Source organism: Meles meles, chromosome 1 (assembly GCF_922984935.1).
Source record: "Meles meles chromosome 1, mMelMel3.1 paternal haplotype, whole genome shotgun sequence".
NCBI classification, from domain to species: domain Eukaryota; kingdom Metazoa; phylum Chordata; class Mammalia; order Carnivora; family Mustelidae; genus Meles; species Meles meles.
This window is the reverse complement of record NC_060066.1, coordinates 182,288,812-182,312,327: the sequence shown is the minus strand read 5'-3', so window position 1 is coordinate 182,312,327 and position 23,516 is coordinate 182,288,812. Positions and strand designations below refer to the sequence as shown.

At 50.5% G+C, this 23,516-nt stretch overlaps 1 protein-coding gene across 7 annotated transcripts in view; it reads right to left on the bottom strand.

The window, feature by feature from the left end:
- The window catches only part of ERI3 (ERI1 exoribonuclease family member 3), a 125,979-nt gene that overhangs the window by 62,831 nt on the left and 39,632 nt on the right, over window positions 1–23,516 (bottom strand). For all 7 annotated transcript variants that reach the window (XM_046003495.1, XM_046003467.1, XM_046003477.1 and 4 more), the window contains one exon: window positions 19,854–19,945. In XM_046003495.1, coding sequence (XP_045859451.1) covers window positions 19,854–19,945 — 92 coding nt within the window. The remainder of the gene's footprint in view (window positions 1–19,853; window positions 19,946–23,516) is intronic.

Below are 23,516 nucleotides of genomic sequence, written 5' to 3'. Positions count from 1 at the left end.
GGCACAGGGACATTAACTACAACCAGTCAATTTCCCAGAAGAAAGTTCTGGCTGAGACCATGATGAAGGAGTATCCACACAGCCCGTCCCCATGTGGGAACCAAGGACCAAGAATATAAGGATACTAGGAAAGGTTTTGAAGGCTGAAAGATAGCCTTAGAGCTACAATGTGATTGCTTAAGGAGAACTGTATTGTTTGGATAACTTTCTCATTTCCTTCCATTTTTCTTTTATGTTCCTTATCCTTGTTATTTGTGAAAATGTTTGCTGAGCTCAGCTATTTTTGAAAAGCCACATTAGTCTATAAGTGAAGGGGCCACCAAAAGCAACAGAATCTGCAAAGGACTAGGTCAGGGGGACCAGCCAGCCAAAGGCAGGGGTCCTGAGCTACCTATCATATTCTCCCTTAGCCATTCCCAGTGTCCCGATTCTTTTGGATGACATGGACCAGGAGTCCTACTGGCTGTGGCTTACACTGGTGGGGGGCGCAGGGAGGGATGGGGGTGGTGGCTCCCTCTTCAGCAAGATCTCAAAGGTAGACATTTCTACCCAGGTAGGAAGGTTTGGCACAATAGAATCCTATCTGACCCTCTTGGAGGAGGGCCTATATCAGATAGGCTGCATCAAAGACAGACTAGACAGACCGTTGGGCAGGTTGGTCAGTCTCTGATATGGCTCAGCAGCAGCCCTGCATGTTATCTGTACCCGTAGCTGACTGAGGCAGGGGACGATGGGACTATAATTCTCGCTCAGGCTCCAGGACTTGCAGGTCTACATGCAGTCTGCAGACTCACAGGCACTCGGGTTGCAGAGTCCTTCAGTCCATGGCTGGTCCTAGCCCTGTGACTCCAAGGCACAAGCAGTGAGATGCAGCAGCGTCCAGGCCCATGTCCACAAGAGACACAGAGCCAAATGCCAGAACCTGAACTTCCAGTTACCTCATGGGAAGACAGCTACACATTTCTATGACAGAACCCTACCCAGCTCAGAGAGAGCACCAAGAGAAACTGGGCGAGAAAGCGAGAAAGGTAGGTCAGAGTAGTTGTCATCCCCTACATAAAAGAGAAGAAAAAGGATTTGCTTGATCACACAACAAGCCAAGGGGAGAACAAAAAGTAGGACCTCAGGCTTCCGACTGCACAAGGCATCAGTCACACACATGCACATGGAGTTCTTTACAGTCCCTAGGAAGGCCAGCGCTGGGGCCTCAGAGAGGCAGGTAGCATGGTAAGCATGGTGGTTATTGCTCAAGGTCACACCTGGCTCCAGGGTTCTTAGCAGCCTAAGGCTACGGTCCGTGGGTAACAGGGGGTACATGGTTCCACCAATTTGGAAAGGAAGAGGGCAAAAGTCCCCTGGCATAAAGGGTCTGAAAGCCATGAGTTCCTACCAGATACTGATCCCAGGAAAAGAGCCACTGGCAGTGGGCCCTGGACTAGCCTGCGGGCATGAATGTGCAGGCAGGTTTATGGTGCCCAGGTCTCCATGCAGCTGGAATCACTGGGCACAGAGCTCCTCAACTGCCCAAACCTCATCTGGCCATGCTTATTACTGTTGCCCAATGAAATTTTATGCACCGAGTCCACAGGTGTGATTTCCCCTTCTTTATGAGGGTCGGAATGACATCACTGATGGCCAATAGAAAAGAACCAATTATGTCCAGGCCATAAAAAGGAATGAGATTTTTTCAACCAAATCAAAACTTCCTTCAGCTTCATGAATGCAAGGGGCCCCCTTTAAGAAAGGGCCCCCCAGTCCTGCCGTGGGCTCTAAACCGAGGGATTACAACCGCTTTCCAAATACTATGGGGCCTAGGGCTGGAGAGGGGCTATGCCTTCCGCATTCACCATGTGATGCTGCTCCTATCACACCGGGTCCTGGGGTCATCAGCACAGAACATCAAACCCTCCTCAAAGATGCCTGAATACTCCTCACTACTTCAAACTCCAGGCAGGAGTTAAAGATGAGGTATTCTTCAAGTTCCCTATTACTCCTTCCAAATAACAAAAAAGGAAGCAGAGAGCCCTCCCCCACTTAGAAAGAACAGTGTGGGAGGAAAAGGGGTATAAGTAACTGCCCCCTCCAACAAGCATAGGGCACAAAGCATAAGGAACCCAGCCCTCCCCACCCACCCCTCATCCAGCCCCACCACCTGCAGCCCAGTGCTTGGGCTGGGCCCAGACAGCCCTGATGGCAAACAGGTGTGACCAGCTCGGCGCCAGCCAAGGCAGGGGACTGGCTCATTAAGGGAACACCACCCTCGCTAATGGGTAAGGGCAGGATGAAGCCATTGTGAACAGTTGCTCCGCTTTGAAGATTAGGTGAAGCAGAGCTGGGGGCTCTGCTAGAACTGCTAGGCTTGAGTTGAGGAGGCCAGCAACATCCACGGAGGTCGGACAGACACCAACAGCCAGGATGAGCAGCACAGGCACCAGTGCTGGCAAAGGTTATGCACGAAATTCCTTCTGTGCTTTTCTCTCTAAGTCTAAGGAGCAACTCCACATCAGGGAGATATAGGTCACTCGCACTTTTAGCAGACCTGAGCCCTGAAAGAGCAGGAGGCCAGCCAGATCTGGAGCCGCATGTGAGCCCTTTCTGCCTCTCTAGGAAGGCCGTGAGACCCAGATCTTGAAGTAATGTAGGCTGTCTGTCCTGGCGTCCAAAAGCTCGAGGAGACACACACTGCTCACCTGCAAAGGCACACTGTTTTGTCCCATCAGATATGCAGAAATGAGGGGGTACTGAGGGGCAAAGGGAAGAGTAGGGAGAAAGGCTCGGTCTTCTCCCAAGCCACAGTTGTGCCATAGAGGGACGGAAGGCCCAGCCTGGCAAGGGGTAGGCCAACAGACAAAGCCAATCAGCCAGATGGGTGCTCCTGCCAAAGTGACACCTTGAAGAGGGAGTGGGGCTTGTTTCCATGTGGGGTCTCTACGCTTGCTCATCTGATACAAATGTGCACGTGGAGTGTTGTCATGCTGGCTGTCCTGCGTTCCAGAACTGCCATGTTTCCGAGGCCTCAGGAAAGGTCCCATTCCCAGTGGATCCCAGTCTGGGAAGTGCACCCGTTAGGAGACTTCACGGCCGGGGTGATGAGTCTGCATTCAGCACAGGCAGGCTATCCCAGGCAAGGCAGCACTTAGCCAGGGACACAGTTCTTTGTCTCCCCTGTTTCCAGTCCCCCCCCACCCCCACCAGAGGAGATAAACAGACCCTGGGTGATAAACGGCCCGCCTTTCACGATCACTTTTCCTCAAGTTGAGGAGAGTAGCTAGTGATGGATGGGCTGGAATTTGGTTATCGGGAAGGGCTGTCAGCCAGAGGTGCCTATCTCCTCCCCCACTACGCAGGGCATCATTACACTGTGGCATCGAGGTAAAATATGAGTAAGGGGAGGGAAGGAAGGAAGAAGGGAAGGCTGGGCTTCCACACAGAGCAAATTGAGCTACAATGAGAGCGGGCACAAGGCTGGGACGTTAGTTATCTGCCACGACACCTTTATCTCTGTGCAAATTGGTCCTTCCTCCCCCACCGCATCCTCTTGTACAAACAGAGGCAGGCACAATGTGTCACCACTGCAACAGCGTAGCAATTTAACCCGAATTAGTGAGGGGGTCAAGCTAGAAAATAGGGGTTTCTCATTTCAACAGGTTCCTTAGTCTCTGCCGTGAACCACCACACTGGAGGGAGGAAGGTGGACAGAAAGCAGACTCATAATTGAATTCACTCACTTGGCCACTGCTGATGTTTAAAAAAATGAATGCTGGAGCCTCCTACTTATCAAAGCCTGTTAGTTTCCATCTCACCTTCGAGACGCACTATGGCAAAAGACATGACCTAGGCCACCCTTGCAGGATGAGCTTCCAGTGCTTTAAGACCACATGGGAATGAGCAGGGTCCGGAAGGCAGACAACAGTGCTGCCCAAGACAGCTGCCCCATGCCAACAACCCCTTCTAGAAGCCTACAGGATAGGGGTGCTGGGTGGCTCAGTCATTAAGGGTATACTTTCAGCTCAGGTCATGATCTCATAGTCCTGGGATCGAGCCCCACATCAGGCTCCCTGATTGGCAGCAGGCCTCCTTCTCCTTCTCCCACTCCTCCTGCTTGTATTCCCTCTTTCAGTTTCTCTTTCTCTCTCTGCCAAATAAATAAATAAAATCTAAAAAGAAGAAGCCTAGAGGATAGAGTGCAGGGTGGGGTGAAGGATGTAGGCCAGGGGAAGGGGCAGTAGAAGGTAATCACATTAAAGATGATTCTGGACAATTCAAGAATATACTTCAGTCTACAGACAGAAGAAGCATTCTGGCTCCACTCTACACCCAACATCCAAGGTGCTTTAAGAGGGGTGTCCTGTAATCCCCCTCTGCACCCCCAGACAGATAAGACACACACACACACAGAGTTGTGCTGACAGTGAGGAAGCCAATGGCAGCACTGATGGCAATGACAAGGCTAAAAGAGCAGGAATAGAGTCAGGCCCATTCCCCAGTGACTCTCCCACTGCAGACCCTGAAGCTAGAAGAGTGCAGGGGGGCGGGAGGGTGCAGCACAACCCCCAGCCAGCACATGGCTCTGCTGCACGAGGAGACAACTTGGTCAAGTGCCCACATGTCCTTGAGCAAGTTACGTTACCCCCATGCCCTGCTCTATGAAGGTTGTAGGAGCCAGCCAAGGGAAATACGTTCCTACATAAGCACTTGTACAAGGGAATCAGGCTATAAAGAGGTCAGCTGTGACCAACCCTGCAATAGCCTTTGGAGAGGCCTCCAGGCCACCAACCTCGAGAAGACAGCACCTTACTCAGGAAAAATAACCTGAAGAAGCTCTGCTAGGGATGACACAGAAAGGGGATGTTCTAAAACCACTGAACAATTTCAAAAAATGAATTCCAAGAATTCATTTGGGGACGAAGGAAGGAAGCCTTGGGACTCATTCTCCAAATCCAAAGAATCAGCACACAAATAGGAGGGAACAAAAATCAAGGCCACAGTCTAGACACAAAATTGAAGAACATTCTACCTCGACTGACACTATAGACTTAAGGATATCACTGAGACCCAGGACCCTCAAGGGCAGATGCCAATCAAGCCTGATTCCTAGACTCAGGGAGCTTCTAAGACCACCCAGAAGATAATCACAACATGAAACATAATGATCACTCCAGGAAAAATGGCAGAAAGGGCCATCCTATTTTTGGTGATGGGAGAGCACTACTGGGGAGCACTTAGACTCTGCTTTAGTCCGCTGTTAGAACACACACACAAACACACACACACAGTCTCTCTCTCTCTCTCAGTCTCTCCCTCCCTCTCTCTCCCTCCACTCATTCTTCTCTGCCTGCCCACAGCCCTGGGAGAGTGCCTACTTCTCAGCCCACTTTGCTCCCACACTTGCTCCCATCCTCTAGGACAGCTGCAGGTTACAATTCCAGCCACAGGCTTCAGAAAGATGATACACTTGCTGGAGCCTGCAAAGGGTCAGGAGAGAGTACTGTCTGAAATACCAGCGTGACAGCTGGCTCCTTGTCTGTCTCTTCCTCCCCCACCCGCCTCCCCAAACTTGTCATGGTACAAGAAGTCTATAAGCAGCCCATCAGCTTTAAATATCAGTGTGCGTGAAGCAGGAGCACGAGAGCGAGGGAGCGGGAAGCAGACAGCGAGCGCCTCTGTCGCCACTGCCTGTCAGGGAACACTAATGAATTTCACCACCAGCAGCCATGCTTCAGATTGGGGTGGGGAAGGGGGGTGGGTGGGGGGAGTTTTCTAGGGAGAACCTCGCAGTATTAAAACATCTTTTCCCAAAGCCCTGTTAATAAATGTCACTGCAGAGCCGAGAACTGCGGCCTACTGCCAGGACTTCAAGGCAAGGGAGGGGTAGGGACAAGCCCTAAGGTCCACCCAACAGAAGGAGAATGCCAAGTGTGAGGCTGGAGGGGGCCAGCTGGGCTCTGCAAATTGGGAGGGTGACTACCATGACCCATGCTAATCTTATAAAGGCCTTGGGCTGCCTAGCTCAGAGGACCAGGATAGGAAGGAAAGGCCCCAAGTAGGAGGAGATCACCAGCTGGTCTTCCAGGCCAGAATTACTGTCCACCCCACTCTCCATCAACTTTAGCCACCTCATTTCACAGGGAGGCCCGTGGGCAAGGGACTGCTGGGGCTCCCTTCTAGATCTAGGGGAGGTAGGGGGAAGAAACTCTGGACCAGTCCCAACAGGAAGTATTCCCCCATAGGTGGCAGGCTCCAGAGCTTATCATAATCTTTATTTTACAGATGAGGACATGGAGATTGAGTGGAAATGTAACTTTCCTAAGATCCTACAATTACCAAGTAATGGAGTCAGGACTCTAACCCAGGTCTCTTAATTCTAAAGGCCCATCTCTTTCCACAGCACTATGCAGGTTCTCTGAGGAAGCACCGATCACCTCATGGCCTCTTGTGTGTCCTCTATTCCCAGGCCCTGCCCATCCCCTCCATTCCCTCCCACTGGTACACATGCCCCTTTGGCCTAGCATAGGCCGCAGCTGCCATGTAGCACAGGGCTGGGCTCCAGGCCAGGGTGAACCCAGCCTGGCAGAGAAAGCCCTGGGAACGAGCCAGGACATCACCTGGGAGTCTCCACAGCTCAGAGGGCATGGCTGCAGGCATAAGCCTTCCCTTGGGTACCCTCTGCACAGCTCTGATCAGCAGTGTCTGATCTGGCAGCGACCTGCTGTGCAGGGGGCAAATGACATTTAATTTCCTCTTGGTTTCCCTATGGTACAGACGAAAGGCCGTCACCTGCGTCTGAGTCTGGCGGCACAGCTGGAAGTGTTCCCAGACATGCTGCTCTGGAGAGTTCCCAAACAGAAACCAGAACGCAGGCAGAGCAGAGGGACACCCCACAGGCCAGGCTGCTGGTCATCCCTGAGAAAACCAACCTCAAATCCCCATTGCCAAGCAGTTGCTCAAAGCCTCCAAAGGCACTGATATGTAAATGGCCCCTCCCGGCTCTGCTGCTTGCTGGCCCACTGGCCCACTATTTCTCCTCCACGGGGCCCACAGAAATGACCACAAGCACATAAGTGCCACAAGGGCCCCACACACCCTGCAGTGTTGAAGATGTATATGAAGTATAAACATGCACTTCCCTGTGCCACAAACAGTTCAGGAAGTCAAATACCTTCTATCTCCCCACCCCCTCTCCAGTGAAACAATAAGACAAGCATCTCTCCATGGTCTCCCTAAGGCCAGTTCCTCCAAGGAAAGGGCATGGTGCCCCACCTGTTGTGACTATGGGAAGTGTCAGAGCTGCCACCAGGTCCTGGCTAGAGCTCTCTCCCAGATGGAATGGCCCCAGCAGGCAGTAGGGAGGTGGGTAGAGGGAGGAGGGGGAGCAGGTGATAGGAGGTTTCCAGGGCACTTTGGTCAGTGTCTCAGCTGATAAGCTATTCTCTTTTTTGGCCAAGGAAATCAAGAGCTCCTTAGCAGTTTGAGCTGTTTCCAAGACATCTCACTTGTCCCCCATTACAGTCTCTACCTGGCCTGTGGCCATCTTGACCCTTTGCCTGGGCTGCTTTTGTGTGGCCTACAATGCCCTCTGGAGGCTCCATGGAGAGGCATCCTGCAAGCAGCCAGGTTCTGGGATACAGACTGATCTCTGCTGCCATATACAAGGATGTAGCTGTTCCCCTTACCCTCTGGCTGATCTCTGCCCTGACCCCAGCTCCCTTGGCTCCCTTAAAACAGGTAACCACTTGGCCTACATAGAGTCGCACTTCCGGGTAGCATTAGAACAGGCTAGTGGTTTTTAAACTGTGCTCAATGGGGTTCTAGGACTCTAGAGGGGACATGAGGCAACTCTGTGGACTGGGGGAACAGGAAGAAGGACAGGGTCTTGTTCTAGCTTCAACCAGAGCAGTTCAACTTTTATACACTTTGTAATATTGGGATTTCTTTAATATTTGTTTTTTAAAAAAAGTTTCCTGCTAAAAAATACTACCCCTTCAGTCTCTCTACTGTGCACCTGTAGGCTCTCACGGCATTTGTTCTGTATCTTCTCTGTAGCGTTCCCACCCTCCACTCACTCAGCCTATAGTTAGTCACGTGCATGCCACGTTCTGTCCCGACCACCTGTGCTGCTGACGGTCTCCAGCACAGGACTTCCCGACTTTCCGGCCAGAGCAGCTCTCAGCGGCGTCTGACTCTGGGCTGTTGCTGGAATATCAGCACTTCCAGCAGACACAGTGGTCAGCACCTTCAGGGGCAGTTTCTGAAAGACTTCTCTGAAAAAGAGCTGCAGTGGGGGTTGACTGACACTCACAAAGAAGGTTCTAGTGAAGACACGTGGCATATGTCACTCTTAAATCACCAAGTGGGACACACCCGCTACCATCATCGATCACCCAAATCGACCTTTGAGGGGAATCAAAGAGACTTTCGCAAACAGCCAATCTTTAGGCAAAATGCAGACATTCCAACCGGAAATATCACTCATTAGAAGTTTCCAAACCATGAATGTGAGACCATCCATGGAAACACAAGATGATGCTCATCGGCTGAGTACTCGGGGTCTGTTGCCTTGGAAAAGAGTCACTAGTCCCACAATTCTACTTGTAGCACTGGAAATGGGTGGCCCCATAAACCAACCCCACTGCCTGACCTCCTCCAGCCAGCTCTGGGGAAGGGGCAGGAGGGAAGCAGGGGTCTGTGCTCCTCCTAGCTAAAGCCACTTGTTAATAGGCCCTAGATTCCCTTATCCCCAAGGAAAGGAAGGTAGCAATGAGCCCTCTCCCTTGCACGCCACCCCCCCCAATATGCCTCCCAGCAGGGCCAGGGAAGAGAGCCATTAGTGTGTGCCTCAGCAGACAATGGGGAGGAGAAGTCTCCAGAGCAAAGGACAACTGCAGCAATTAGAATGCAGGGAGGTTCAGAAGCTATTTAACTGGGTGACCCCTGAGGTCGCTGCATCTGACTCCCATCCCTGGATAAATATTGTATGAGAGGGGAGGGGGGGAGAGTGAGGGAGCCCTCAGAGCGCTGCTCCTCCTTCCACTCTGTTCCCCACCCCACACGGCTGCCTCCAGCCACACACACCAGGAACATTATTTACAGCCCTGACAGTCAGAGCAATCACTCTGCTAACCAAGAGGGAATGGACAAAGTCGACTTACCAAAAATTGACTATGGCAATTGAAGAAGAAACCAGGGCTGTGGGGGAAGGGAGCTGAGCCAACACTGAGATGCAAGGCTTCCCCCACATTCTGGGTCCCACTGGAGCAAATATTTCCCAACACCCCAAGACCACTGGCAAGTGAAGCTGGTCCCAATGGCAAAGTAAATCAGAAATGGTGTATCGTTCCACCCTTCCGGGGCGTCCTAACTGAAAAACTCCTGGATCTCATCACTACCAAGGGGTTCCTTAGCAAAGATGGGAGTCCTAGCTACCTGCCCAGAGGACATGGGACTAGCCACATTGTCACTCATCCAGAGCGTTCCTCAGCTGACCTCTAGGAAAAGGTCCCAGGCAGGAGAGTCAGCCACAGCAGAAAAGGGTCAGGCTGGGGGAAGAAGAGGAGGGCATCTGAGTGCGGGCTGCGCCTCGGCCCCCACATGTGTCGCTCCTCCAGTCCTGCTCTAATGCACCCTGACATGCCTCTGAAGACAGAGAGCTGTTTGCAGTCAGCACCGTGATTTGTTAGTAATTATTTCCATGGTGTCACATTGCTGTCACTCTGTTAACAAAGAGACAGGCTGCCTCAGGCTGCCTGCAAGAAAGAATCGCAGAGAAAAAGGCCTGTCAGGCTCCCGGGATTCTCTGGGCTGGCTGGCTTTCTTCCCCAAACCAACATCCTTGCAGGCTTTGGAAGAAACAGTTTTACAGAACTATCAAGTCTGAGTATGTCACCCTTTAGCCAGGGACACTGAAAATTTACCCCATCCACTCACAGCCGTTTCTCCCAAGCCCTACTGAGCTAAGCCCCCAAAGTCCACAGATCATATAGGCCCAGGTCATTACGCCAGTTGCAGCTTCGACTTCCCCGGCCTTCATCTACCAAGACCCTTGCCTCCCGACTCCTCTCCCCCAGTGGGGTGTTTGCAGCCTCTCACGTGCTGTTAGGAGCCCAACACAGGAAACCTACTTCAGACCAAAGCGAAGCAGCTGCTCCGCTGGCATGGAGAGTGGTTAAAGAGAATACGATGGCAGGGTATCGCCCCTCCTTGAACCTGCCAACCACAGTTCAGGACCAAAGCTGCTCCGGTGTCAATGCCCCTGCAGTCTCTAGACAGACGCCTGTGCACCTGTGAGGAGATCCCCACAGACTGCCCTTCATTCCTAGTGCCTGGATCGGTCCAGTATCCACACAAGAACTGGTGGTTTGCTTTAGCACAGAGTAATGTCTCCATTACCCTGGCTGGGAATTAGAGGACAGATTGGCAAGCGCTGACAAAACAGAGGTCACTCACCTTACAGGCATGGGAAGTTGGAGATTAATTCTCTCCTCTCAGAGAGGGACTCAGACTCCTGGACAGTGGAAGGGAAGCACCAATATTGAGAAACCCTTTCACTGCCAAGCAGTAACAGCAGGGGGGAGACAAAAGCCATACAGAGGCCCTGTCAAGCTGGCAAGGGCCATTGCCACCCAGCTCCCTTGGAGCCCCACAGGATAGAGGAGCCTGGGCAAAATCAAGATTCTTCTGGCACCAGGGTCCAAAGGGCAGAGGGCAGGGCTGGCTGCATGCACTGGAATGTAAACTCTATGAAGGCAGAATGTTTTAGAAGTTTTATCTCCTCTTTGCTTCTCACCTAGAATAGTGTGAGACAGAGTGGGTATTTAATCAACATCTGCTGAAAGAATAACTAAATGGGTCAGTATGGCTCAAAGGCCACTTCCACAGGCCTGCAGCCAGCCTCTCCCTCAGAGAAGAGGGAAGCCAGTGCAGATTCCAGAAGAGACAGGGAGGCCACATATCCAAAGGACTGGCGTTAGGTTTTAAAGGATGAGGGAGATTTGGATAGGCCTTGGGAGATTCTCATATCTAACTGAACATTCCCAAACTCATTTGACAACCATGTACCGAAGGGCTAAAGAAGGTGTGTAGTCCAACAAAAGGAGAAGGGATATAGTACAGAAATACAAGGGGACACTATACGGCAATGAAAAGGCTGAACTGCTAATACATACAACAACCATGGAAGACTCTCTTATATGTTATGTTAAGCAAAGGAAGTCAGACATAAAAAACTACATTCTGTAGGATTCTACTCATTGGAAGTCAAGAACAGGCAAAACGAACCAAAAGTAACAGAAGTCAGAACAGTGGTTACCTAACAGGCAAAGGGCATTACTGAGAAGTGGCACAAGGGGATTTCTAGGACGGTGGAAAGGGTTTTTTTTTTATCTTGAGCTGGATGGTGGCTGCACAGGTGTGTATTTGCATAAAAACCTATGGAGCTGTACATTTCACATCTGTATGCTTTATGTACCCTACTGTGCCTATTTCATACCAAGATTTCTAAAAATATTAGGGGGAAAAAAAAGGTTAGGTCTCAAGAGTCACACAGAGATGTTTTGTTTTTTTTTTTCTTTTTTAAAACACAGAAACATCTCACCCAGAGTAAAACATTTTCCAGGAGCAACAGTGTCTCCTTCTCCTTGGGAGTTCAGGGGATAGGCCCTCCAGCCTTCACTCTCTAGCTGCCAGAGGACAGAGGAGCCCAAATGGCCAAGGCCTGGGAAGGTCCAGAAATATTCAAAACACAAAGGAATGCAGCCCGAGTCCCAGGCCTAGGAGGTAGTAACAGCCTCTATTCCGTACCAGGTGAGCTTCGGGGAAGCAGAAAGGGAACATATGGTCAAGCCACGGCTCCAGCTGGTTCTGAGGCTCTCTGAAGCAGCCTGTCAGAGACTGCGACAAAGGATAGAACCAGACTTCCAGAGACGGTCTCCAAGAGCCACAAGACCAATTTGTCTTCCTGACAAGCCAGGCAGACACTCGCTGAGCTACCCCAACTCTGGGTTATGCAAAGGTCTCAATGCCTACAGTCCCTGCTGCCAGGGAGGAGGTGGTGGTAAGACCCTCACAGATGGTCAAGGGGAGTGTAACTCGGGGCCAGTACTTGGGCAGCAGCTCTTGCCTCAGGACCAATGAAGCAGCTAAGAGCCACCCGGTCAGCGGCCCGGCAGCGTCCTGGCAGCAGCCTACTGCACGAGGCTCCCCCGACCACACACACCTCAGAGCCTCATCAGTTACCACACAAACGTCTTTATCTTTTATCGGGATTTTAGCCAAGCAAACCTTCCATTCCAGGGTTCAAAAAAATCACCAGAGTGCTTTTAGATCCTCGCGCACTTTCCTAGCGAATGAGGAGAGGAGGCCAACATTACAGTCCCACCACTGGGCAGAAAAGTGCCCAGAAAGTGGATACCGGAGGCTCTGCCTGCCAAGGAGGGACCGAACTTACTGATCAGAAAACAGAGCTTCTCCCCAGTGCCCCTCCCGGTCCAAAATCCTTTCAGATCAGACCAATTGCCCCAAACTCAGGCTCCAAGGTAAGGACACAGGCTGAACTGCCTGCTGACATGCGGCTCCAGGACCACATGGAGAAGAATGGAAAGGGGGCTCGGATAGGGACCTAGGAGTCCCCTGGGCACTCCAGAGAAACCTGCTCCTGCCCTAAGGCCCACCCACAGGAAAGGGGATAATCCCAAGCCCACACTCAGGAGCCCCTTTACCACTAGTGCTGGGCACCAGGACACATGCCGGAGGGAAATCTCATGTGTCTGTGAGTAGGCTGGCCCCAGAGGCCTGCAGGCTCCTGGGGGGAGGCGGGGCACCCCTCGCTCCTCAGAGCCCAAGAACTCTCGGCCCAAGGAGCTGTCAGGCTAACGAGGCTACCCCACCACCACTCCATCTGAGCATGGCAGGCTGCACCGCACGACTGGCTTCAGGTGGCTCTTCTTTAATTAATGGCATCCCAGGCTCTGCAGGGAGCTTCACCCTACAATGAATGGCCCTCTCTCATTAGAGGCAGGCCTGCCATGATGTATTCAGGGCGAGGGCCAGGATTCATTTCCCTGTCTGTGGGCTAGGGATGGGAGGGAGGGAGGGGAGAGGCAGCGGGGAGAGATTTATATCGAGTGACTTGGATTAGCTGCAGCTGAAACATGACCCCATCAACTCCAGCTGCCTTCTTGGGGCTAACCCGATGCACCTCTGCTGACGAGAGGGCTCTAGGGAAGCTGAAGGGAGGGCAGAAGGTCTGGTTCTTGTTCTCTCTGGGCTTAGGCTAGAGCTCGAAGGCCCAGAATTCCTATACAACCTCCAGAACACCCTCCCCAGCCACCACACACACACACTGGGAGCCTGGCCTGACTCTGAGCTCGTCTTGCCCACTGAGAGCCTCTTCACGGCCAGGAAGCTGACACACTGGCCTGCGAGCTAGAGGGCTGCCCATGGCTGACGGTTGGAGGCTGGCTTTCCTAACTACTTTGTGTAGGAAACACCCTCCCTCCCTACTTCAGAGGACAAGTGCACAACATAGTAATACCCCCATATCTGCTGTCTGGACAGGATCCAAGAACATTCTGCCACAGGGCATCTCAGACCTCGGGCTACCCAGCACCAGGGAAAAGGCAGGCATTGGTCTGATACTAAAACATGCTGTCGGCTATCACCTCACCAAGCGTCCAAGGTGGGGAGATTCTGTACAAAACTCATTTCCACCTCCCTCTGAGGCCATCTCACAGGGATCACAAGACTGAGCATGGGGACATGGGGTCTTCAGGGCAAAAGGGTACCCACATGGCCAGCAGTACAGAGACTCAGAAGGCTACCCTGTGTGCTGCTATTCACACAGGTGGTTCTAGGCCTGGGGGTAGGTAGGTAGGTAGGTTGGCAGCAAACAGCACACAGCCCTACAAACTCGCCTTGTAAATCCCACTGAATCTGACATCCAGTCGTGCTTGTGCTTGGGATAAAAATTACACGTCAGAGCCTGTCCTCTAACCACCCTTAGTCCTCTTAGAAATGCCCATTCACTAAGAGAGCTGGAGAGTGGACCCTCACCCGCCCCTGCCAGCCAATCTGAAGGCTGCTCCGCAAACTTGCTGTGTCCCCAGGAGAGCCAAGGCAGAACGCCTATCATCTGTACACACACCCACTCCATGTCATCCACGCTTCTCCCTGGCCCTTGTGGAAGAGCTTCATTTACCCTTCCTTCCCTACTCTGAAAGAGATGTAGTTCAGTTCCGCTTTGCTAAGCCCTATTTGGCAATGTGTCTAAACACATGCAAACTTAATTAGTTCAGGAGGGGAGCCCAAGCACTTGCAGTGACAGATAAAAGTATCGGGAAATGAGACAAGTCAGGACTGCCAGGGAGTTCTTACTCAAGGCCCTTCCCCCAGCAGGCTGCTAATCAGAGGTGATGCAGCTCAAGAGCTGGGACCAACTGGCACACCCATGGGCAAGGGGCAAGGCTTTCACGAGCTTAGTGAAATGATGAGATCCCCTACATGCTTCCAAACATACTACAGGAAAGAGGTATCCAAAATGACACTAGCAGTGTTTTCCTTAGAACAGATTTGAGGACTCATTCATTTGTAGCTCATCAAGGAAGCTCTCGGACACCCCAAACCATTCCTCACCACAACTCCTGGCCAACCATGCCCCCATATCAAAATAAACCTAACAGTCCAGACCTCCATCAATACCAGATTGGGTACCAGCAGCCTAGGGTGTCAGAGAACACCTGCCACTCAGTGCAAACAAAGGAAAGAGGGAAGGGAATTCCCACCATATCACAAAGCCATGGGCCATTAAGGGCAGATGGCACGTGATTAAACACACGGGTTCTAGAGTCAGAATGTCTAAGTTCAAATCCCCGCCACAAACTGGTTGTGTGCTCTTGACAAATTACTTACCTCTCTGGACTCCAGTTTCCTCCTCACTTATTTAAAAAAAAAATTATAAAATGAATTTATTTCATAGGACTACGGTAGAATTAAGTGAGATAATGTATAAATAGAACAGCAGGACTCCTGGTATATAATACATGCCTGATACATGCTGGCTATCTTTATTATCTAATGTAAATGTCTCCAGAGCAATCCCAACCCTCAGTCTTAGAAGGCACAAACTCTCAGAGAGCCCTTTGGCCAGCTCCTAGGACCAAATTCCTCCACGGCCCAGGCCTATGGGCCATCTCACCCAGTACCCACCATGGAAGGAAGACCTAACACCCTGTGCTGGCAGTGAGAAAATCCAGGAGCTTCCTGACATTAGCAGCATAGTTCTCCAACCCCTCACACTCAGCTTGGTGCAGGAAGGCCCAAGATTTCCTCTTCTGTTCCATTCTCCCTGAATCTACCTTCCATTGATCCTCTGTCATTCTTCCTGAGTACAGATTCCACAGGCTCACTCCATTCCTGAGCTGTCATTTAGTCAACATACATTTATTGAACAACTACTTACATACCAAACATTGTTCAGGATTATAATGGTGCCCACAGTCTAGTGAGAGGGACAGACAAGTAAAGGCAGACACAATACAATTTCATGTATAGATAAGTACATGTGCTCCAGAAACACACAGGAAGGCACCTAGAAATTGATGTTCCAAAGGATCATGAGGAACTGGCCAGCTAGAGCACCTGGCTGGGGTTGGAGGTGGAGGGTGCACAGAAAGTATTAAAAGATGAGGTTCGAGAAGTATGCAAGGGCCTCATTAAGCAACATGACTTTGCCTTGAGGGCAAGAGGAAGCCTTGAGAGTGTTTTGTGGGCATGTGACATAATTTGCTATAGTCAGAATGGCAAGGAGGTAAAACTAGAGTCAGAGACAACTTAGAAGACTTTTGTAATCCAAGAAGAATATGTTGACCTGAGGGGCGCCTGGGTGGCTCAGTCGGTTGAGCGTCTGACTCTTAGTTTTGGCTCAGGTTGTGATCTCAGGGTTGTGGAATCGAGCCCTGTGTCAGGCTCCATGCTTCGCAGAGTCTGTTTGAGATTCTCTTCTTCTCCCTCTGCCCCTCCCCCTGCTCGCACTCTCACTCTCTCAAATAAATAAATCTTAAAAAAAAAAAAAAAGGCAGCACCTGGTGACCTGAACTATGGCAGCCGTAGCAGGGATGGAAAGAAGACAAAGGCTTTAAGAAACCTCTGGCAGGAAGAATCAACAAGATTTGGCAGTTAATTGGTTGTGGCTAGAGAAGAGGCATCAAGGATGAGTCTCGGCTTTCTGACAGAATTACCAGACAGTGGTTCCAGTTACAACTTGAGAGCAAGTTGGAGGACTAAGTGTTGGGAGAAGGAGGACACCTGAACTTTAAGGGGCCTGTGGCATTCAGGTGGAGATACAGCATAGGTAGTTGGATGTCAAAGCTTGGAATTCAGCTGGCAGATAAGGCAGACTGCTTTTCCCCAGCAGGATCTCTGCTGCCATGTCAAAGATGAAACCCCTTTACAGAGACATTCCCTGCCTGGGTAGGCAGAGAAGAGAGAAAATTGGAAAAAGAATACTAAACACCATGAAAAGCTTCAAGAACCATGAGGTAAGGCAAAGGAAAGGTGGGTCAGGTAAGGTAGGAAGCTGACCAAGGGCCAAAGCCATAACAAGTGTCATTTCTTAAACAAGTTGAGAAGGAAAATTAAATCCGTGCCCACTAAATTAAAACCCACCTCGGCAGAATCTGTGACTACAGCATCAAAAGCCCACAGAGTATCAACTCATCTGGCTTTGACAAAAGATGGACACAAAATGATTCTGTCGGGACCAGAGCAGATTTCTTTTCTCCGGTGGGATTTCTGCTGCCACTTCAGTTCCCATTTCTCAGTGCTTCACTAATCAGGCCCTTTCCAACAAAAGTGATGGGAAGCTGGCTGGGGGTGGGTGTTGGGAAAGAGGGGAAGAGCAGCAATGAGAAAAAGCCATGGCTCCGGAAACCTAGAGTGGAAAATGAAAATATTTGCTGAAATCTTTAGACTTAGTTAAATCTGAAAATGGATGTCAGAATAAGAAGCGAGCCCCATACTAACAAGTTGCGGGTGTCAATTTACCACCACCCTTGTCAGGCTCCTCAGCAGCCTTTACCGGGCGCATAAAAAGGTGATGGCTCTGATGAGAGGTTCCAGGAACACCGATAAGCTGTGCACTGTCACGAAACACTACTTAGGTTTCCTCTCTGGCTGTTTTTATTTTGTTACACATTTAATTAAGAGCCTTCCCAGCAGTTATGCGGAGTCCTGCTTCTAAAAGGCAGCCACAAAGCTCTCCTCCTCCAACCCCTGCCACCTGACATCTGCTTCCTTCCTGCATATTCTTTTTCAGAGCTTCACTGGTCTTTTCAATACAAACCCAAACCAGCTACCAAAGTCTGCCCAATCCCTCTCTTTTAGAAGCAACATGGTCTTAGAATTCAATTTTGTCTAGCTACGAGTCTACCAGTTTAGGCCTCAGTTTCGAATTCTGTTTTGTTTTTTCCCTCTATAAAAGGGAATATAATTAGGAGGACCGAATGAAATATGGTATATGCTCATTAAAATTTGGTTTCAGGGCGGTTGGGTGGTACAATTGATTAAGCAAGCGACTCTTGGTTTTGGCTTAGGTCATGATCCCAGGGTCCTGGGATGGAGCCCCATCTCAGGCTCTGTGTTCAGTGTGTAGTCTGCTGTCCGCCCCACCCCCCCACCCCCCACCGCCAGCTCATGCTGTCTGTCTCTCTCTAAAATAAATCTTAAAAAAAATTTTTTTGTTGTTCTTTTCTTTTTCTATATGTTTGGATTCAATGACCCAATCCCTCTTCTTTTTTTTTTTTTTTATTTTTTTTTTTTAAGATTTTATTTATTTATTTGACAGAGAGAGATACAAGTAGGCAGAGAGGCAGGCAGAGAGAGTGAGAGGGAAGCAGGCTCCCTGCCGAGCAGAGAGCCCGACGCGGGACTCGATCCCAGGACCCTGAGATCATGACCCGAGCCGAAGGCAGCGGCTTAAACCACTGAGCCACCCAGGCGCCCCCCAATCCCTCTTCTTGATGGCATCGGTTCTTATGAAGATGCAAAGCAGCTTCTTGAGTCACCAAAGTCTGTCCCAGGCCCACTGGGCTGATCTGGTGCTACAGGTCAGAATGGGCCAGACCCAAAGAGAACACCCTCTGAAATTCCCTCTTTGTCTCATGGAGAAACCAACTGAGGAGACCTGGCCAGACAGTCCCCAGAGGGAAGAACAGGGACGTTTTCATACACACACATGTACATGACATTCCCAGTTAATACAGAAGATTATGGAATATGGGTGTCTGGGATATGAATACACCAAAGAGTGAAATCCACCTGGAAGAGTGGGAGTTCTGGGAGGCTATCTGGAGAAACTGGGCCTCTAGACTGGGTAACATGAGCCTCAGATGCTGGGTACAGCCTGAACCGTGCCCACCCCAAACAGCTTCTCTTAGTGCAGAGCTCCACCTAAATCCCTTCTCTGCTCCAGGCACTCAGAGACGCCCAGATGCCATAAATAAGAGCAACAGCCTTCTTCCTCCTCACCATCCCCACAGAACCCTCCCCCTGATTCATATCTGCTTCCAGATCCAGCCTCTGTCATTTCTCTGCCCCATGAGTGTCATCTGGGAACACAGATCCTGTGGAGCTCTGGGAGTCCTGTGTATACACCTAGAGGTATCCAGTCGGTGTGTGTACACAACCTGAGGAATGTGGACATGAAGTGCATGGGTGTTTATGTGCTTTGGGTTTGCTTCTCCTGTCTCAAGTTGGTGTCCAGCAGCAGGCTTGATATCCACCTGAGTGTGTAACTTCACCTCAATACCCAGCATCCAAAAGGCATAAAAAAGGACCTTGGTGAGAAGATCATGACTAATTTGGTAGAAATGTCACTCCAGAGCCACTATTCTTCACCACCCACCAACACCCCAACTATGAGCATAAGTGTGCATGCACGCACACACACACACATGCACACACACACACACACATACTCTCCCAGAATGCCTGCAGCTGCCTTTGGTCACAAAGAACACAGAGGTATCGATTCTATCAATCCTCAGCAAACAGTGCCCCCACCACCTCCACCCCGCTTTAGCTCCCTGGGGGCTGTCTGAAGCCAGGTATCCATGAGGACAGACAAGAGGCAAAAGTGTCAGCCCAGCAACGGAATCAGTTCTGTCTTCCATGACCAGGGCAAGACCCAGAGACAAAGGAGAAAAAGCAGTGCGGACAAAGGAGGGACAAGGAGGCTGGGGAACTGGGTAGCTCCCTAGAAGCAGCCCTCTCTCATCCCACCAATGGGCCTGCAGTTGAATCATCAGGGCCTTGTACCCCAGATAAAAGGGTGGCACAGCAGAATGGTTAAGAGACAGGACCCTGGAGCCAGGTTGCCTGGGTTTGAATCCTGGCTCTGTGTGTTCTTGGGCAAGTTACTTAACCTCTCTGTGCCTTAATTCCCTTATCCATAAAACAGGAATAAAAGTACCAAGGTTTATTAAACGAATTACTATTTCTAAAGCATTAAGGGTAGTAAACGCTATACATTTGGTAGGAAAAAAAAGGATCTTCTTTAAATTCCTTCCTTCCAGGGCAGTAACACACAGCCCCACAACTGGAAGGGCTGTCCTGAGCAGTGGGACCCGGCAAAGGCAGGAAGATCCAGACAACTGCAGTCCCAGTAGGGTCCTTGATTGGTCTACTCCCAGCTCCACAGTCAGAAGGCGGGGTTCCCAGCCCTCTTCACACCATGGCAGCCCCAAAGATCCAGGGACTCCCTGAGCCAGCTGTCCTGTACGCTTGGACGTGTTGGCCAGCGAAAGGCATGACCTGGTCCCATAGTTTCCAAGCCCTGCCAGTAAAGCAGTCCTTCTCATACTCACATGACTTTCAAGTCCCAGTCTCCACAGGTGACAAAAATTGACTTGACGTTTGGATCTAAGAGGCCTTCTTTCGCCATCCACTCATCGACCCTCTGAAAAGAACACAGGAACAGATGAAGATTTTCCTTTTTTTTTCTTCCCAAGTCTGTGAAGAGCCATACCAAAGAAACGCAGATAAGCTGCTTGTAATCAGAGCAGAAGAAAAATGTAATCTTATCCAGCCATGGCTCCGCTCTGGGCTCTCAGCCTTGGCTCAGGGCTGTGGGGGCAGCGGGAGGGTGATCCCTGCAGGGAAGGTCCACAAACCTGAATGAGGGGGGGAAGGGAGCCCCTCCACTGCCCCGATGCCTGGCAACCTGCCCCAGACGGGATAAGGACATATCCCGGTAAGTCGGTCCTCAAAAGCAAAGCCTAGCACAGGCTAGGCCCAGGGCATCTTGTGCCATGAGGACAGGCAGGAAGGAGGCCCCAAGCAGGGACTCCAATCCACAGGTTCATTCATTCACTTGTTCATTTCACCCTCCCACCAAAGGCTTATTAACCAAATGTATGAATTTCCCAAATGAGGATGAAGTTAATCTTTACTGTGAGTCTAGCAGAAAAAGCTCCCTTGCTGGGCTGGAACTCCACCTTGATTCCTGGAGTGGCACTGCCCGCTTTAGTCTCTGAAATCTCATCAACTGGCCCCAGACTTTACGTTTCTCCTCTCCTGGTTGAGGATTCAAATTCAGATTCAGGAGAATCTTTTCAAGGCTGAGCTCAATGCCTAGACAAGGATTAAAAACTGCTCCTAAACACACTTTAAGTATTTCTTTCCCTTCATCCCTTTCATCAGTTTCAGTATTTGCACTCACATGGGAAGTACAGATACTAAAATCAGTATATACTGAGAGAATTATCATAAAGCGCTCCTGAAGCATTGCCTATTTTTCAGAAGATCCAGGCATGGGGTGGGAGTACAGCAGATGACCACCGTGCCACTCACACAGAAGGATTCGTTTTTAAAGGCTACATTGCGAAGTCGCTACAAATGCAGGATTGAAAGTCAGACACATCTGGGTGCTAACCTTGGCTCTTCCACATCCTGGCTGTGTCACTGATGGGAAGTCATTTAAAAGTCATTTAACCTCTGTGAACTTCAGCTTCCTTCATCTATAAAACGAGGTAGGATGACTAACCTTACGGGGTTGTTTTGAGAATTAAATGTAATAATGTATTAAGTGCCTACCACAAAACAGACAGTAGGCTGAGAAGGCAAGAAAGGCGAATCATCCGAATACAATAAAATAGATGCAGCCACGGAGAAGCGACCAGAATGCTGTAGGACCAAGAGGAGGATGTGACCAGCTCTACCTTTGACAGAGAAAAGGAGTCAGAAAGGAACGCTTCACAAAGACGCCACTCCCAACTAGGGGACCTGGTGGCTAGGTTTGCATGACGGGGTGGAGCAGAGCAAAGGACAGCACAGGCGCGATCATTTTGTATCTGAGAAGCAATTGTGTGCTCGGTATCTGCTTCCCCCAACAGACTAGAAGCACCGTGAAGCAGGGACTTTCATTCATCTTATTCACTGTGTAAATCCTTAACCCAGCAGGGTCCTCTCAACAGATTCCTGCTGATTCACTGAAACATGAGTAGGGAATAGAGTGACCGACGTCCAGTGTGTAGAAAGGAGGGACAGGAAATGACACTGGGGGATACATGGGCCAGACTCCATGGTCTTACTCCAGACATGGAGTACATGGGCTTACTCCAGTGGGTAATGGAGAGCCCACTGAAATCGCGAAGGAAGCTAACTCTTAGCGGGTGTAGGCTAGCTCCCTGGGACATCTCAGAGATACTGGTCTTTAAGTAGGGCCAAAGGTCCTAGGTCATTCTCTGGTTAGAGTGGTCCTACCTCTCAGGGGGTCAGAGCTGCTCCTTGAGCCAGACTGTGCAGAGTCTCCTCACAGTTTGCACACCAAAGAATTCCCCTCAGCTGAAGAGTCTCCCCAGCAAGCTAAATTCTGGAACTTCCACGGCTGAATGGCTTGTTTCCCCAGCCTCCATGGCCCACTTACACAGAGGATATGCACACACTCACACTCATGTATCCTTTCCCAAGACTTTATGTAAGAAAAGAAGTAAGGCAATCCTAGGGCTGCCTGTGTCATCCAACCTTGCTCCAGCTCACTGGCTTTATATCCCCAAGGTAAGTGCCCCATCTGCTAGTGGGGCTCCCAATGCCCCAACTCCTACACAGTGGTCTTAGAAAAGATAGCAAGACAGGATTGTCAGGAGCCAGTGCCCAGCAGGACCTTCCCTATGAGAAGCACTTACTATTCCATGGGGTTATTCCTTGGAAGCTTAGGACCCAGCTCATTCACTTGTGCAACAGATGTTTAGTGAGAACCTTTTAGGGTGAGCTGTCCAGAGAAGTGACACTATATTTGGAATAAAGCCTATCTTTTTCCTTCCCTTCTCTGCTTAAGTGGACAAAGAGTTAGAGAAATTACCAAGACAATCCCCAATCAGCTGTGGCCACCCTCCCAGCTACTGAAGGTCTAGCATGAGTTCTACCTGAACCAAACTAGTCAGACAAACATCTAGCTGACCACTCGCTCAGTGCCTTGGTTAGGACAAGAAGTCAGCTTTTTATCTATTTGGCCAACTTAGGACTAATGAGACAAAGCAGAGCCCATTCTGGTCTCCTGGTCAGAGACTCCCTATTCAGGCTGGTGCCAGGTGTCTTCCCTCTTCACCCACAAAGTATGCTGAAGTAGCAGAAAGTAGCCTCATGGATAAGACTCAGAATCCCTCCAGCATTCTGCTCCAGGCTGGCCTGAGATTAGCAGGAGGAAGCCTCCTAAAGATCAAAGCTCCCTCAACCAGCACCCTGAGGGAAAAAAAAAAAAATCCCATAACCTCAATAGCTCTGGTTCAATGCTGGATTACAGCAGGCATCTTCCTTCTAGGATCCTGGCCGAGAAGACATTCCAGGAAATAGCCGTGTGGCCTCCCTCAGGGGCTAGGCCCTGGCTGGGACACAGGAAAGGATGGGTTGGTCCCCTCTTTCTCCTTGAGTCTGGTCTTACAGGGAGCATGGATGCTGAGGTATCCCCTCAATCATAGGAGCAAATCTCCCCTCAAAAAAAAAGAGGGTCAGTGGGGCTGTGAGACACCTCACAGTTCATCTTCTCTTCTCCCAACCTACTGCAGGTACCCTAACACTGACCCGACCCAGAGCTTGACCCATCAGAGAACCCAGGCTTATACACTTCCAGGGAGAGGGAGCATACCTGCCACCGGGTGGGCCTAAACCTGACTCCATCCTGAGGAACCCCAGGAAATTCAGTCTGCATCTCTCTCTCCCATGGGACAGGGCCTCTAGATCTTCCTCCCTCCCCAGGCTACCCTCCAACTTCCTCTAGGCTGACTACCTCTGATGTAGACGTGCCCTGCTACCCACCCCCAACTCTGCTTCCTCCTGTGCTTCGACAGGGGCTGAGCTTTGGGTTTACTGGTCTTAAAGATAAATAAAGCACCTAATGAGATCCATGGGCTTTTTCTCTTCTCCCCTCCCCCTAGAGAGGAGGGAGGGGGGAAAGGGACCTTCTCCCTCCCCCAGGCCAGAAGGGGTGGGAGACAAGCTGAGGCCAAGCACAGCCCTTGCTTATTCCCTCA